The sequence below is a fragment of the Bicyclus anynana genome, chromosome 23, assembly GCF_947172395.1.
Source record: "Bicyclus anynana chromosome 23, ilBicAnyn1.1, whole genome shotgun sequence".
NCBI classification, from domain to species: domain Eukaryota; kingdom Metazoa; phylum Arthropoda; class Insecta; order Lepidoptera; family Nymphalidae; genus Bicyclus; species Bicyclus anynana.
In genome coordinates, this window is record NC_069105.1 from 152,654 (window position 1) to 168,694 (window position 16,041).

A 16,041-nucleotide genomic window follows, 5' to 3' on the forward strand; every position below is an offset into this window, starting at 1 on the left:
CTAATTCAGTTCTATACAAAAATTATACTTACTTCCATTCAAAAAGGTTTTTTAATCTTCTTTATAAAAGGCTTTGTTCAATTCTGAACATGCCACCTTCATTAGCAAAAGGGGTTGCCATATATAAAAAGCATTGATCTAATTGGTTTTTTTAAATACATAATAGTACCTACACATAAATAGGTAGTTGGTAACTTTGTGTGAAGATGTATCTTGAGATGGAGCTCTAATGCGACTAACCTGCAGATTTAACTGTAGGTACAACCAAACTGTTTAGTTAAAACGTCTGTAGGTAGGCAAAACTGAGAATCAGCGGCGTAGCCGCCGTATGAATGATACGGTGCTACCGGACTTGGGAGCCCCTAATAAGTATAAGCAAAAAAATGTAATCTACAATCTCACTTAATCTGATGCTTCCCGAAAAAAACATATTAAAAAAATTGCCTGCATAGAGTTTTCACTTCACAAATGACAAAAGTAAAAACTGCTACTGCTGACAACTGTACAGTTTTGTTTGATGATATTTGTTTTGATAAAACTGAAAGTCTGTAGCCTGCAGGCTGCATATAAGTATAAAAGATTGTCTCCTTATCGAAGCCCACGTTCCTCTAACTCCGAGAACTCCCATATAAGATGCTATTACTTATGATTCGTTCCTCCTTGAGAGCTAGTCTAGAGCCAAGGACAGCTCGCTACGCTTGCCCAAACCCCGTCGGGTGAGGTTTGGTGGCCACGACCTCGATTTGTTGTTGGGCGTGGTCGCAAAAGCTACTATTTGACCACGAACGGTCGTAATGCGGCCACAATGTCGGACTATTGCAGTTTTCGTTGTCAGAGGAACAGCTCTACTAATTTAGATAGTTGGCTTTTTTTTTTATTTATTGTAGCGAGAAATTCGTATAGAACTGAATTAGCATATATTTCTTGACTAAGATAACCTTATTGCTTTATTTTATAATTGCTTTTTTGATCCAATTTATATTATATTTTTATTAATATCTAATTTACTATAACAGCCATACTTCTCGCCGTGCGAAATCAAAACGTGCCGTGGGAAAAGAAAGGAAAAAAGAAAAATAAAAAGAAAATGTACTATACATAAAAATTATTGTATTCTATCATCAATAACATAGGGTATAGTTACACAAAATAATAAAATTAAAGGAAAACAAAATTTATACATATCTCTTAACGTAAATATAAAAAAAAAACAAATCATACATGCTATCAACACAAAATGTTACTAAAGAAAATGAAAAACAAAATAAAAACAGTATTTTACAATTTCCTAGAACAACCGCCTAACGCTTCCCCAAACAGCGTTCAAGTTATCTTAAGATTATAATTAAAAAAAAATGTCGTTAAGAATTTGGCGTCAATTTTAGGATTCATTTTTGAGATTAGCGCATAATAGACATTTTTTGTGGTCCGAAGTTTGTAACGACGCGTGCGAAACGTGGTGAGGTAACTTTACAATACAAAAGAACGCACAGGGCCGCGAAATAGGCTAATTTTTATTTAATCTATATGTTTGTTACGGCCAAAACCCGAAATACATTGCACCTTGTTCAGCAATTCGGATATTTAAAATATAATATTCAGTTTAGTCTAGACTAAAACCAGGAAGCCTTTATACTAGATAGGTAGATAGACCGTGACAAAAATACTAGATCATAGATAATCTAGCATTTATTTCATACTTACTTGTCACAGTCAATCTACCTAGACACAGACAAATTTTAATAATCACACACAGCCTTGGATTTATTAATGAATTAGTAAATCAATAAACGCTCTGTGTATTGAACTGTGAAATAATGTATAAAAGCACAAAATATTTTTTTACATTGTCATTTTGTTCACGAACTTACTAACCGGATTTTCATGCAGATTTTACAGGAAAAATAAACAAAAAAAAAAAATATTTTTTTTTGGCAAATTTAATTGTAGAAAATCTTTCGACAAAATACCAATTTCTTGTGAAAAGAGCCGCGAGAATCTGAGAACTCTTTATTATTCTTTGATGCCGAATTTTAATAGATTCTAGACCCAACTTAAGCCGGATTAAAATAACTAATATTACGAACCGGCGTTTTAATTGTAGCAGACTATTCTGTGGTGCAAGAATACTTCGTGTTTTAGCCGAAACATGGGTACCTAGTCTACATTTATTATGTGTATAATAATATGTAATATTCTCTAGCCATTTACTCGTATTGCAGATTATAAAGGACACTTGATCGAATTAAATCTAACACCAGAGCCGTTATTTCTTTATTAACTTAAATAATAATCAATTAAGCAACAAATCGTTACATTATGTACCGTGACATTAAACACTAAGAACTAACAAAAAAAAATAATAATAATTAGAGTAATTTAAAAGTACACTTGCGAGTTTCCAAACGAGATGCAACAAAAAAATGTTGATAAATTTATAATAAATAATAAATCAAATCATTATACTCAACACTTGTCTAAAATAAGAATAAAACAAAATGAGTACAAACAAGGTCACGAGACTTTTGCCATATTTAAGGCAGATTAGAGTAAGGGCCAGCGCACACCACCCGGCCGGTTAAAGGATCTTAAATTATCTAATTAAAAACTAAAGCTTCAAAAGTTTTGAGAATACATAATTTCAAAGTAACTAGAATAAATTATCTAAAGGATTAGTATTTAGTCAAAATATATATCATTTACCTAAATAACTGAACAATAAAAACAAAAACAAGATGGATAGGCCCTGGATGGGTCCTAAACATCGATTTCCTATTAAAAAGTAGATGCACAATCAGCGACCAAAAAACGTCCCCACTAAATGAGTGCCAAACACTTGGCACTCAATTCAAGTAATCGTATTTGCAAATTCAACCTTAAACTCAATTCTTAATGTTAAATTTGCTTTGAATTTGGAATTTTATTGAATATAGGACTATATTTGAAGGCCTTTAGGTTTAATTTTCTTTACCAATAATTCTGAAACTGTCAAAGCCAAATTGGCCAGTTTTTAAGTGAAATTTTCTACATGATTGTGCGTCTTTTTAATATAAGAGGTTAATGGTCCGAAAGTGATTTATAGTCTAACAAAATGTGAGTTGATGTGGTTTTGCCGGAACACATGACATGGTTGTACAGTTAACATTTACTATATATTTATTTTAATGGCAATTTTTTTTTAATCTCATTATAACCGGACCAGTTATATAAAAAAAAACCTGGATTAAGGACGCCACGAGTATTTTTAGCAGTCAATGCCTAGTATGTAAGAAATTAATTTATTTTTCCAGGTTTTTTTGTGTGCGCTGACTTAACTGTGCCTCGTGAACCTCAAATTTCAAGTTAAGTAATCTTCGCATCCTGCGCAGTACAAATAAATTAAACAACGTCCATAATAAATAACAAATTAAAAAAAAAAATATAATATTTAAATAATTTGTGCGAATCGTAAGTACCGATGTTGAATGGAACAGAAAATATAAAGATTTCAAAGCAGCCATTATCATTAAAGAACTTTGTCTGGAAATTACAACGAAGTAATTAGAATTTTAGATTACCACCAATTTATCTGTAATTCTATAGTTTATTCAATTAAAAAAAATATTCAATTAAAAAAATGTTCAATTTACCTAAATAATTATAATAACATAAAATCGAATTTTTTAAAAATTAAAAAAAAAAACGTGACTCCAGGTGTCACTTTGAAATGTCAATATTGGATAAAGTAGTAAAGTAACAATAATTTACAATCCATACAAAATTGCTACGACATTTGTCAATGTCGTCGCTAAATTGACAGACAAACAAAATGATCGCTAGCATTGTTAGCGTCAGCTCACTTTTACAATGTGAAAGCTTTACATGAATAAAAACGCTGTCGTCCATTTTGTGACGTCATAATGTTACTTGATGTACTAAACGTCAAACTAATTGTTTATGACTTTTTGTCAAACGCTCCGTTTGTAAACGATTTGTTAACGTGACGTCATAAAACAGTTAAAATATAGACAGGCATTTTGGCTCGTATTGTCAAAAATATTTTAAATTTTTTTTTATGTAATCACGTCTCAAAAAAATATAATATTTTTTTAAACATAATGAACAATTTAAGACTATTTAAAAAAAGTGTCAACTAGCCTATTTATTATTATCAGAATTTAACTTGTACACAGATAAATTGGCGGCTTTATCTAGTCCCCTGTGATGTACCACGCTTGGATTTTTATTATAAAAAAAGACAAAGCTTTATCACAGCTATATTGTGATGAAAAAGTAATGTATGTTACCGTGCCAATAATAAAAAAAACACTAATAATAATGTCAGCACGCCTCTTCACAGTGACTGTTCAAAATGTTCAAGTATGAAACAAACGATAGTCGCAATCATCGTGAACAGCCATTGAGTGTCCCTTAGGCAGCCGATCGCAGCATAACACAAATCGCAATAAATTAACTACCATTAGGGATACCATTTTTCATGAAAGAAGTCCCGCGGCTAAAACCTACTACACAAATGACAATAGGTATTAAAAAATTAGCGCTGTGCCTTTGGGACTTCTTTCATGAAAAGGACTTTAAGGTATAACGCCGGCTCGCGTGCTCCGCAGGTAACTAAGCTTACGGTAAATACGGAATTGTTCAAAATCGCGCTCTCTATCTACACTAAAAAATTACACTAAAACCGAACGCTGCAAGCTTCCCTAATACGAACGCTTAAAATATAGTGTTGGATCAATTAGCATACGAAATCTCGTTTTGGTATTTAATAAATCAATCGCAGTTTGTGATTCTTTTTATTTGTGCAATTGATTATTATTATTATTGCATAAGAGATTTCGTTTTCACGCAACTTTTGTTAACTGTATATTATTATTTTGCTAAAAACGCGTTGTTTAATGTGATGTCCGCAATTAGCTGGCTTATAGCACACGAGAATTCGCATGCCAATGAAGTTAACGAAAATTGTAGCATTAATTACCATCACTATTAAAACGTTCACAATAGTAAATCATTGAAGAACCATATTTCTTGTGATATTAATAATAAATTTTCCGTGAATACTCGCACTATCACGCCAGGCCTCATATCTACATTCACACGATAATTTCTTATTTATTTATTTATCTTATTTATTATTACATTCTTGACCGCTTACTTATAAATATAGTTTAGATACATTATAAATTAAAATATATAGAATGAAAACTACACATATCTTATAACATACTATGTACAAGGCATCTCGCTTCTTATTAACAATATTACATGGTTTGTGTTTTGTCCATATTGTTTTGTGTTTGCAACTGAACGCAAACTTCGTCACCCGCTGTCGTGACAACAATACTATTATATTCATTAACCAATTTTATATATAACATATTTAACAATATTTTTAACTAATGGTAATTTTACATTGAAAAGAATAAACCCGATGTTTTTTTTATAAATTATTCTACAATTATTAAAACGCGTTTAGATCCTTAAAATAATTGTATCTTTCGGCTTCATAAAATCCAATTGTTATATTATGTACAAGTATTATGCGTTCATCACGTATCAAAATACAGTTTTTTTGAGTCTAGCCTATCATTTAAATTTAAATAAATCATTTAAAAAAAATTTGACATAAGTTCTCATTTTGTATGGAAAATATGACAGCTTCATACAAAATTGACAAAAAACGTAACATCCGTGTCACGTTTGATCCTCGAAACTTAAAAAAGCTCACGAATTATTTCACAGCACTGTTGTCACGGCGACCAGCAAAACGAACTTTATACAATCTTACTATAAACTTCCATACAAAAACCTATCTGGCACTAACATGTATATCATTACAAAATGTATAATATATAATTGTATTTACAATCACAACTTAAATTTGATAAACAACCTAGAAGAGAAAGATATTTTGGTGTTATGTTATATATGGATTCCGTTTGCGAAACAAATATCAAGTTAACATTGATAGCTTTCATGATACTATAGACTGTAAATACAGACCATTGAAGGAAGAATCTTAGAGAACGTTTTGTTCAAATATGTGTGAACCATTTACTCAATTACTGTTTGCAATATATGTTAAATCAAACTTTGACGATTTTAGGCCTTTAAATAAACCATGACGATGTTCGGCATGATGTTAAGCCGAAATCATTGGCGTTTTCCATGATATAAACAGCCTATAGTAACCACAGAAGCGATTATTGCACATACTTTTATCCAAAAATATATATATTATGTGTTTGTTTTTACATACAAACGCCTGTATTGCCTCATTCCATTTCACACGAATTCGGCTTTTCATTTTCATGTTTACTTAGCTCGCACAAATGGGAATCAAATTATTGTCTATCCGAAATGTTAGCGTTACGGAAGTCAAGTTTCACATTTAATCAAAAAATACAGAAAAACTGATCACCAACACCCAAATGTCGATTGATATGTATACAAGAAAAAATAGATTTGTCAATCATGCTGCATCATGAAACTTTTTTGCTCGTGAATTTATTGATCAATTAGTGTTCAATCATTTCATACACCCAATACAATACCCATAGTTCGAGTTTGGACGCCTAGACGTCATCGAAGGTTTTCAAGTATTAAAACACTTTATCGTTGAAAGTAAAAATGACACTTGTTGCATTTATATCTCACATACTTCATTCATTGATTTGTTTCAGCAAATTCTCACTTAAAAGGTGTTGGCTGAGAGACATTAATACAAGTCGATCCACTCTGCTCTGACGATATGGTGTATCGCGATAAGGGTATAGACTGCGCACGAATTTAACTATCTTACAGGTCACGCCAAATCACTCCTAAACCGATCAGAAGAAATATAAACTAATCTATACCAAACTACGCGTTCCGTCAAAGCGATAGTCAAACTGAAGTTAATTGCGAACAACTACATGATCCCTTTAGTGTTGAGATATTACTCGATTGGCCCGCGCGAGAGTGTCGTACAGCTGCATAGAGAGAGCAATACGCACTGCTCTCGGATAATCCTTTTAGAAAGATAAAAACAACGAAAAACACTTAAGATATGATTATTCTATCACTTAGTTTATTACACCGAGGCGCTACTGCATATTTTTAATATTGACAATCGTGACACCTGAGTCATGTTTTGTATGGAAAAAATATCTCAATTTGTATGGTCAACCAATTTGTCATTGTCTAAATATGTGACGCTAAAGTCACGTTTGCCAACTTAACAATTGCACTAGCAGCTCTGGAGTTCGCACACCTGTCCGACTCTCGCGCTAGTCGCTTTGCGACTATATATTTACAATTTATACACATTTTTTTTTTGGTCATCATCTTGGGAAGTGAACGAAATGGGAAGACAATTTCCTCATCATTTTTGGCAGTCGGCACTGGTTCGTCCAAAGGTCATTCGATTCGTATCGTTTTCTGAGAGTTTCTTCTCTTTTTATCTTGTTTTATAAGAAATTTATACATACATATTATATCATACGAAAACCATTATTCATTTAAAAACAAACAATACAATTTTACAATGGCAACAATCAGAAATATTATATTTATATTAATTTATGTAATTAAATTAATCTAAGTAATTTGAATGTAATAATAATAATAATTGTAATTGAAACTAAAATTGAAAGAAAAAATTCAGAATTATTAAATTAATCATTAAAAACACATATAATCTGTGACCGTTTTCAGTAGGTCAAAGGTTTTTAGTTAAATAAACAATGAATATTTGACTAAATATCATATTATATAATTATTTGAACTGTTTACTGTAATTATATAGATGAGAAACTTGAAATTCTCTTTGTAATAATCATATCCTATTAATCTTGCAATCGTCATTGCCGTAATATATTATTATTATTGCGTACAAAAATCTAGCATGAAACTATTTCTCGTAAAAGTTAACCAATAAACATCCATATTCAATCATAGTCAATGATAACTCACATACCCTCTACTTGTGTGGGTACATACATGAGTCATACAAATGTCCAGACGAAGCGATTTACGAGGAAATCGCGTCACCAATCGTATGAACGTCTTGTATGATCACATGATCTTACAATCACGTCATTGGCTACGAAATCGCTTCATCCGGAGTAAGTAATTGCGTACAGAAATACAGTTTTAGTAATATAACCGTATTTATGTGACGCTGTTTATTTGGATCGCTTTTACTGGCCGATTACACATTATCACAAACTTTTGGAAGTAGTTCGCATTTATTGCTAAGTACGGGCAATATAAAGCCATTTTGTAAATAGCACCCAAGCAGACGCCCAGCTTAGCCGTAGAGTTTGTGGAAAGTTTTCCTTGCTGAGCTGAATTATTAAATCATTTCCCTTGTATGCAAATAACTCTACCGCCAGGCCGAGACAACTGGGCAGGTACCTATTACATGTATTATTCTCTAGTATAAAAACACACATCGATGATTAATTCTACTAACGCAATAACTGCAATAATGATCAATTTCAAAAATATAATTATATTACCAAGCAATAATTATTATTATTTATTTATTTTATTACAGTAAAATGTGTTATATTACATCACATCAAACTTGGAACCAATTAGAACTAAATACACTTATTAAAAACTGTATACTTGAAACGTTGCGAGTGCCATCATACTGTTAGTTTGTTTTGCCCTTAACTATATAATAATAATAATATTTTATATATAAAGCGATATTGTTTGTAGAGTCCGGTTGTTTGTCTTAAGGGTCTATTCAAACATATCATATCATCATGGTCAGAAGATAATAATGTGCCAATCGCTAATTGACGCAACATGTTTCTCGTTTGAAATTGTCAAAAATGTCAACTGCAATAAGGGTAGACAAGGATTGCTTCCATTAGAGGACATGCACTAGAATAACCAAGATTCTTGTAATATATGAGATACTGAGCACATTAATAATAATCCATCCCTTTACAGATTATGTTTGAATAGACCTTTCAGTTTACTTTTATATTGTTTGTTCATTTCCCTCTTTGTTTTAGCAATACATCGAAATGGAGTCGTTAAAAAGCTGTCTACTTGCATTATAATATTTGGACACAATACAAAATTATATATTGTTGCAAATATGTCGCCTTCGCTAACATATTCTGATTCTTCTACAAGTATTTGATTATGTAGATATTGCTAGTATGACTCCATCCGATTCATTGTTCGCTAAGATACGCATTGAGGCTCTTGTGGCCAAAATATAGAGGTCACGTTAGCCTTACTTGGTGTTTCTAAGCGTACTCTAAAAATTATAATTTCTCTTGTCTCCGATCAAAAGTACACCAAAATATCACAATAAATTTCTAAAAATGATATAATTAGCACATTATTATTATTAAAATTAGCAAAAACTCGTATAAAATTTATTCTCAATAATATTTTTTTTTATAAATACACAAAACTCTGTAGAACTACTAGATCAAATGTCACAGTCATTTATTTATTTATTATTGCTTTTCTTGAATCAAATTTAGTACAGCTACTGAAAATATATTTTATTCTGATTAATTAATACAAAGCCGCGAGATTTGTACATTTTTAAATTTACAGCTTTTAAGTAAAAGCCAGGCCAAGCGATGCTCGGTTTTCAAGGTACTCTTTACTTATCGTCCGGTGAGCGATCGGTATTAACTTCACACACACACACAGGTGACACAAATTTTTTAATGCACAATTTTGGTGGAATCACTAATATGACGTAAGCTAACGTGTCACAGTCAATTTGTATGGACGGCCAACTGTAAATTGACAGTTTCATACAAAATTGACTAATCAACAAGACTCCAGTGTCACTTTAAGATTTTAAACCGCTCCGATAATTAATATTTCTCAACTAACCAAAATATTAAATATTCCGCCCGATGTTTTCCCCAATTTCTTTCTCTTTATTTTGCGTTTTCAAAATTGCGTCTACAATATTCTGTGTATCTAAGTGAGTTCTAACCATATTGTATGTCTTAATACGCAGTACTTGTTTACTTTTAGATCTTCTTGTGTGATCTTCAATAACATTTTTTATTACATTCCTAGCGAAAAGTAGATATGCTAAGCGGATTTAAGTTCATTCAAGAATGGTGTATTCAAGTTCAATAAACTATTTTTGTCCGTATATATTCAATATAAATACAAATAAAAAAAATATATTGAGAAATCAAAAAAATGTGGTTTTATAAAAAAATGTGTTCGTTCATTATAAAATAGACCGTTAAAATATTGAATTGCTTTTAAAATTACTAAAGAATAATAAAAAAAAAAAAATATTATTTAAACATTCACCAATGAAATAGAAAAATAAGAGTTACATCTATTTTCGAAACTAAATTACCAATGTAATAAGTATAAATGATAAATCATGATTGTTCATACCTTCGAAATAAAGGGATTAGTCGAAATGAATGCGTGATTTAAAGTTAAAATCTTAGGCTAAATTAGTCCAAAAAACGATTAAATAGTGAAATCCTATAGATAAAATTTGCGAACCAAGTTTCATTGGAAGTATTAGAACTTGCATAAAAAAGTAGTTTGTCGTGTTGCTGAAAATGTGGACTTCGTGATACGAATTATTGTCCTTTTTTCAGATTTTCAAATACGTTTTCTGTGTTGTTTAATACGTATGTAGGAGTCTGTCTTATTGACATGTTTATTAAATATCGTGATGTAAAACCTTATTCCTCGAACACGTTATATAAGAGAAATGTGCGCTCACATTCCCTTGCCTCAATGAGTCCCTACTCTCGTATAAAATCACTATAATCTCATTTTGATTATTAAGACGCAATGTTTAAGAGTTGCTTATGCCTCATTATAATGCCTCATTTCGTTTCCATAATCTCTTATATCTTTACATACATTACATTATAAAACCCTTCTTATGTTATAGGTGCGAAATTCGGAGATGAATATTGCCACTAAATTATTAGAGCGTGTCATATTGAAGTAATTTCGGAATTGAGGTGGAATTTTTCGCAGATGCGATAGTAACACAGTCTAATAAAATAATCATTCCTGAATTTTACATCCATTTCAATGAGGTTCGTGCGTGAACGCCAAAGTGCGTTTTCAACTCTATCTCGCGATTGTGTTCTTTATCTGCCTGCTTAGCTTTTAATAATAATCACTACAAACAGACAAACTTGACGATTCAAAAGTGCTTCTAAATTAAGTTTACGTATACTTGAAAAACTAATCTAGTTTAATTTATTTTTCTGTTCGATCTGATGTTATGATATAATAAGTCCATCGTCACATACTCCAAAAAAAATGTGGCCTTAAATATTACCACACCCTGTTTTATAATACTGAAATAGATAAAGTCACACAAATCCGTCAGGGTTTCAGTGTGTTTAAGTGTCGTGGCATAAACCAAAGTTTAATTCACATTTCACGTGATGTGATTGATCTATTTTAATATTATACAAAATTACTTTAAATTCTAATAGAACCTGTTCAATAGAAACAGTCTTGAAAAGTTCAATATGTCAGTTAATAATGATTGAAACTCTCTACGAATAGTAAAACTTGCGTCTTGTGAATGGACGGTTTAGACGCAAGAAGAGATAAAACTGAAACGCAACATTGCGTTCACGCTGTCCATAATCGAATCCATCGAATCGAACGAATCGAAAACTATCAAATCACCAGGTGTCACCACCGCATCCACCAACTGTCACTTCCCGAGTCATCATGTGGAATCGAAACCGTCGTGAAGCGGAAACTAATGAATCGAAGTATCACCACCCACTGTCACTTCCCGAGTCACTGCACACAGAGTACCTGTACGCGTCACTGGGTGCACAGAGTACCAGTACGCGTCTATAGCGCTCGCTGCTGTGGGCGCCAGGCGCGCGGTCACTCGCGCGGCGCGTTCTTGAGCAGCGATATCGCGTGGCGCACGTACTGTACAAGATGGCGGAACGTCGACGACAGGGACAGCGGGCCGCACTTGCGGTCAACTGCTATGAACAGATCTGGAAAGAGATTAATTCACATTTAATAATTATGTTACAATTTTAGATGTATAAAAGGCGAGACTTGAGCGGCGGAACGAAAATATTGCCCTCTTTCGTCCCATCGGACTGAAAGATAAGTGCGATATTTCTGATAAAGTGTTTTATCTAGTTTTTGGAGGCAGGCAAAATCATTTTAGCAGTGTTTGCGTGAATCACCAGCATCTCGGGACCCCAACATTCATCGGATCTTCGAACTACATGCCTCGCCTATTGTCACTTGAGCTTCGCACATCATATTCTATTATTCATCATCATCATTAACAGCCGACGAACGTTTACTCATCCTTTCCTCAGTCCACCTAGTAGGTCGACCAACACTGCGCTTTCCGGTGCAGGGTCGCCATTCTACCACATTGGATACTATTAGTAAATAAAAATGTTGGTAATGTCACCTTGGTTCGCGCGCAGCCGACACAGGCAGTCGGCCTGCTCCCACAGGTCGTGCGCCACGTACAGGAACGTGTAGTACTTGGTGAGCTGCAGCAGCGCGTTGTGCGCGTGCACCGGCACCGCGTGCACCATGCTGCAGTAGGGCGCGGCGCCGGGCGCGTGCGGCAGCGAGCAGTAGCCCGAGGAGCCGGACCCGGAGCCGGAGCCGACGGACCCTGCAGGGGAGGGCGACGGCGACATGGGCGACGCCGAGCGCGCCGACGACGCCGCCGCCGCGCCGCCAGGCAGCGCCTCAGCACACGCGGGCTGAGGAAACAACACACATAATAAAACTCCCTGATATACGTAGCATGTACGAGACGGGATAGGTCAAGGAAGTTTTTGAAACATCGTTTCTAACAGCATTTGGTAATGCTGTGGCATTCAACAAAGACGGCCTAGTAATCAATTTCGTTTTTATTTCTTTCAAATTTTTAAATAGAATAACTACACACCTTCTGCTGATACTCCTGTACGATCTTGTTGTACTCCTTCACTTCCCGATTGTACATCTTGAACATCCGCAGGTATAGCAGAGCTTGCACTCGGAGGCTGTGGTCACAAAATAGCACCGTTACAATAAGAGATCCAATTAAAGCAATTGTCTACATATTATCAACTAGAAGTAGACTTTACTTTCTGGACAATCATTATGAATAGGGATTAATTGATTTATAATGCTATTAATCGCGAAAAAGGCTCTAGGCATGTTTCAATCCGAAACAGGAGCACCTTCAGGAGATTTCATTCCTGTGTTTGGCTGCAATCACGCTTGATTATAAGCGATGTGCAATGCGTTTTTCTTGTACGACCAATCTGCGATCAGTCTTTAAACAAACGTGTTGCGAGTGTCATTGTCATGTGGAGCTCGATTCTCATTCAGTGCATCCTGTTTTCAAATGTCCAGGTCGAGTATGCGTTTACGTTTCAGAGGCTTCGGACAGTCATCAGTCAATAGTCTTTTTGCCAAGATATAAGGATGAGTAAGGATGATAGCAAAATAAATCAATCATCCACAATTTCACGTTGAACATTGATTCACACTGACCTGAGGATGTCCAGTTTGCTGAAGGTGGAGTGAGGCGACGCGCGGAACCGCTGCGGCATCGAGTGTATCGACTTGATGTACTCGATGGTCTCGCGGTAGATGGTGAACGCCTTCTTGGTGTCCAGCTCCAGCTCCAGCACGCGGCCGGTCAGCACGAAGCACAGCACGGACTCCAGGTACAACATGACGCGCGACAGAGGCTCCTGCTCGCGCTCCGCCGCCGTGCGCAGGCGTTTGGCTTCTGTGAGGTAGTACCTACACGGAAAAACAGACACATTTGTTTTAGATAACATTGTAAAATGGTGATGAACAAAAAATCCCTGGCTGAGTTTGTTGTGGATTCTTAGCGGACCGAGGGAACCTTCGTAACTTTAATTTAAAATTTTCAACTTCAATTATCACTATTAAATCATGACATAACTTGACGTGTCATAAGTGCTTGTAAACTAAGCCAAGGCACCAGGTGTCACGTTTTGCTATGTGAGGCAGTATCTTCGCGAAAAAATAGACAAACTATTTGCTTCAGTGAGGTAGTATCTATGCAAGAAAATAGTCGCGCGTTTTTTTCATGTGAAGTAGAATCTACACAAGAAAATAGTATAATACACACGGTTGGTTTCTGTGAGGTAGTATCTACGCGAGGAAATAGACACACTTCATGCTTATGTGAAGTGGTATCTTTTCGAGAAAATAGACACAAGTTTTGTAGAGGTACTAGTACTAGATGTCACGTTTTGCTTCTGTGACGTAACATCTAGACAATAGACGCATGTTTTGTAGAGGCACCAAATGTCACGTTTTGTTCATACAGCATTGCATAACTCATAATGAAAAAAAACGGGCGCCATTTTGGAATTTCTTATAGCCAAAGAGTGGTAATGTAAGTTGCGTTCAAGAGAGGGTTCTTACTTGTGGTCTAAACTAAAAAAAAGTGTGTGTCAGTTTCGACGCACGAATGGAGTTTATTATTTCAGATCGACTGTCTAAATAGGTGTATGTTGTCCCGCAGCATACACCAGTCACTATGCCAGGTCTGGCTGGTGGGAGGCTGTGGCCGTGGCTAGTTACCACCCTACCGCGACAAAGACGTACCGCCAAACGTTCCGGTACGATGTTGTGTAGAAACCGAAAGGAGTGTGAATTTTCATCCTCCACCTAACAAGTTAGCCCGCCTACCTTATCTACCTTAGATTACATCATCGCTTACCATCAGGTGAGATTGTAGTCAAGGGCTAACTTATAAAGAATATAAAAAAAAACTATGTACGTCTCAACTACCTACGCCTTAAAAGTGAAAGGTGCGCAACCGAGGGGCAGCAGGCCGCGGCGTGTGTGTTTAATGTAAGTAGCGTTTGGGAGGGGGTTCTTACTTGTGGTCTCGCTCCTCATCCGTGAGCGCGTCGGCGGGCAGGCGCTCGAAGTACGAGTAGTAGATGGGCGTGCGGCCCCCGCGTCTCTCCAGCGCCGCCAGCGCCGAGCCCGCGCCCTCCAGCGACTGCGGACCAGGGAATGTTGATTAATACATCGCTTATCTATACTAATATCATCATCATCATCATTGTCAGCCGATAGACGTCCACTGCTGGACATAGGCCTCTTGCATGGACTTCCAGACAAAACGGTATCGAGCCGCCAGCATCCAGCGGCTCCCTGCAACCCGCTTGATGTCTTCGGTCCACCTAGTGGGGGGTCGACCAACACTGCGCTTTCCGGTGCGGGGTCGCCATTCCAGCACCTTGGGACCCCAACGTCCATCGGCTCTTCGAACTATGTGGCCTGCCCACTGCCACTTCAGCTTCGCGACTCGCTGAGCTATGTCAGTGACTTCAGTTCGTCTGCGGATTTCCTCATTTCTGATTCGATCACGCAGAGAAACCCCAAGCATAGCACGCTCCATCGCCCGCTGTGTGACTTTGAGCCTTCTTATAAGGCCCATAGTTAGCGACCAAGTCTCGGATCCGTAAGTCATCACTATATATATTAATATTATAAAGAGGAAAACTTTGTTTGTATGTTTGTTTGTTTATTTGTAATGAATAGGCTCAAAAACTACTGGACCGATTTTAAAAATTCTTTCACCATTCGAAAGCTACATTATCCACAAGTAACATAGGCTAAATTTTATTTAGGAAAAAAATAGGATTCCGTAGGATATTTGGGTTTTTTCGACACAAGGTCTAAAAAATCAACCAGAAAAGTTACTTATTTTGCGTACGGGTAGGGGTAGGGTAGGGGTAGGGTTGGGGTAAGGTAGGGGTAGGGCAGGGGTCGAGTAGAGGTAGGAAGGGGTAGGATTGGGGCAATTGAAAGTTTACATCGAGTTTTACGCGGACGAAGTCGCGGGAGTCCGCTAGTTATTAATGATTAAACGAACTTACCTGTAAGTGAAGTTCTATGATAATTATGCGAGTCGCTTCATTCGAAGATATAATTTTACCAAGTAGTTTCCTTTAACTTACAAGCAAACACCGCACGTTTCAGAGATTTATTTTCTTTGAACCGGATGTCAACAAACAAAGTATTCACCCACTTTGA

The 16,041-nt window shown here is 35.7% G+C and overlaps 1 protein-coding gene across 3 annotated transcripts in view; it reads right to left on the minus strand.

The window, feature by feature from the left end:
• Positions 1-1,090: 1,090 nt before the first annotated feature.
• Positions 1,091-16,041, minus strand: part of LOC112049814 (AF4/FMR2 family member lilli) — a 368,668-nt gene continuing 353,717 nt past the window's right edge. For all 3 annotated transcript variants that reach the window (XM_052888787.1, XM_052888786.1, XM_052888788.1), the window contains 5 exons: positions 14,877-15,001; positions 13,507-13,761; positions 12,914-13,010; positions 12,422-12,725; positions 1,091-11,987 (listed from right to left, as the gene is read on the minus strand). In XM_052888787.1, the coding sequence (XP_052744747.1) occupies positions 11,869-11,987; positions 12,422-12,725; positions 12,914-13,010; positions 13,507-13,761; positions 14,877-15,001 (900 nt within the window). In that variant the 3' untranslated portion in view covers positions 1,091-11,868. The remainder of the gene's footprint in view (positions 11,988-12,421; positions 12,726-12,913; positions 13,011-13,506; positions 13,762-14,876; positions 15,002-16,041) is intronic.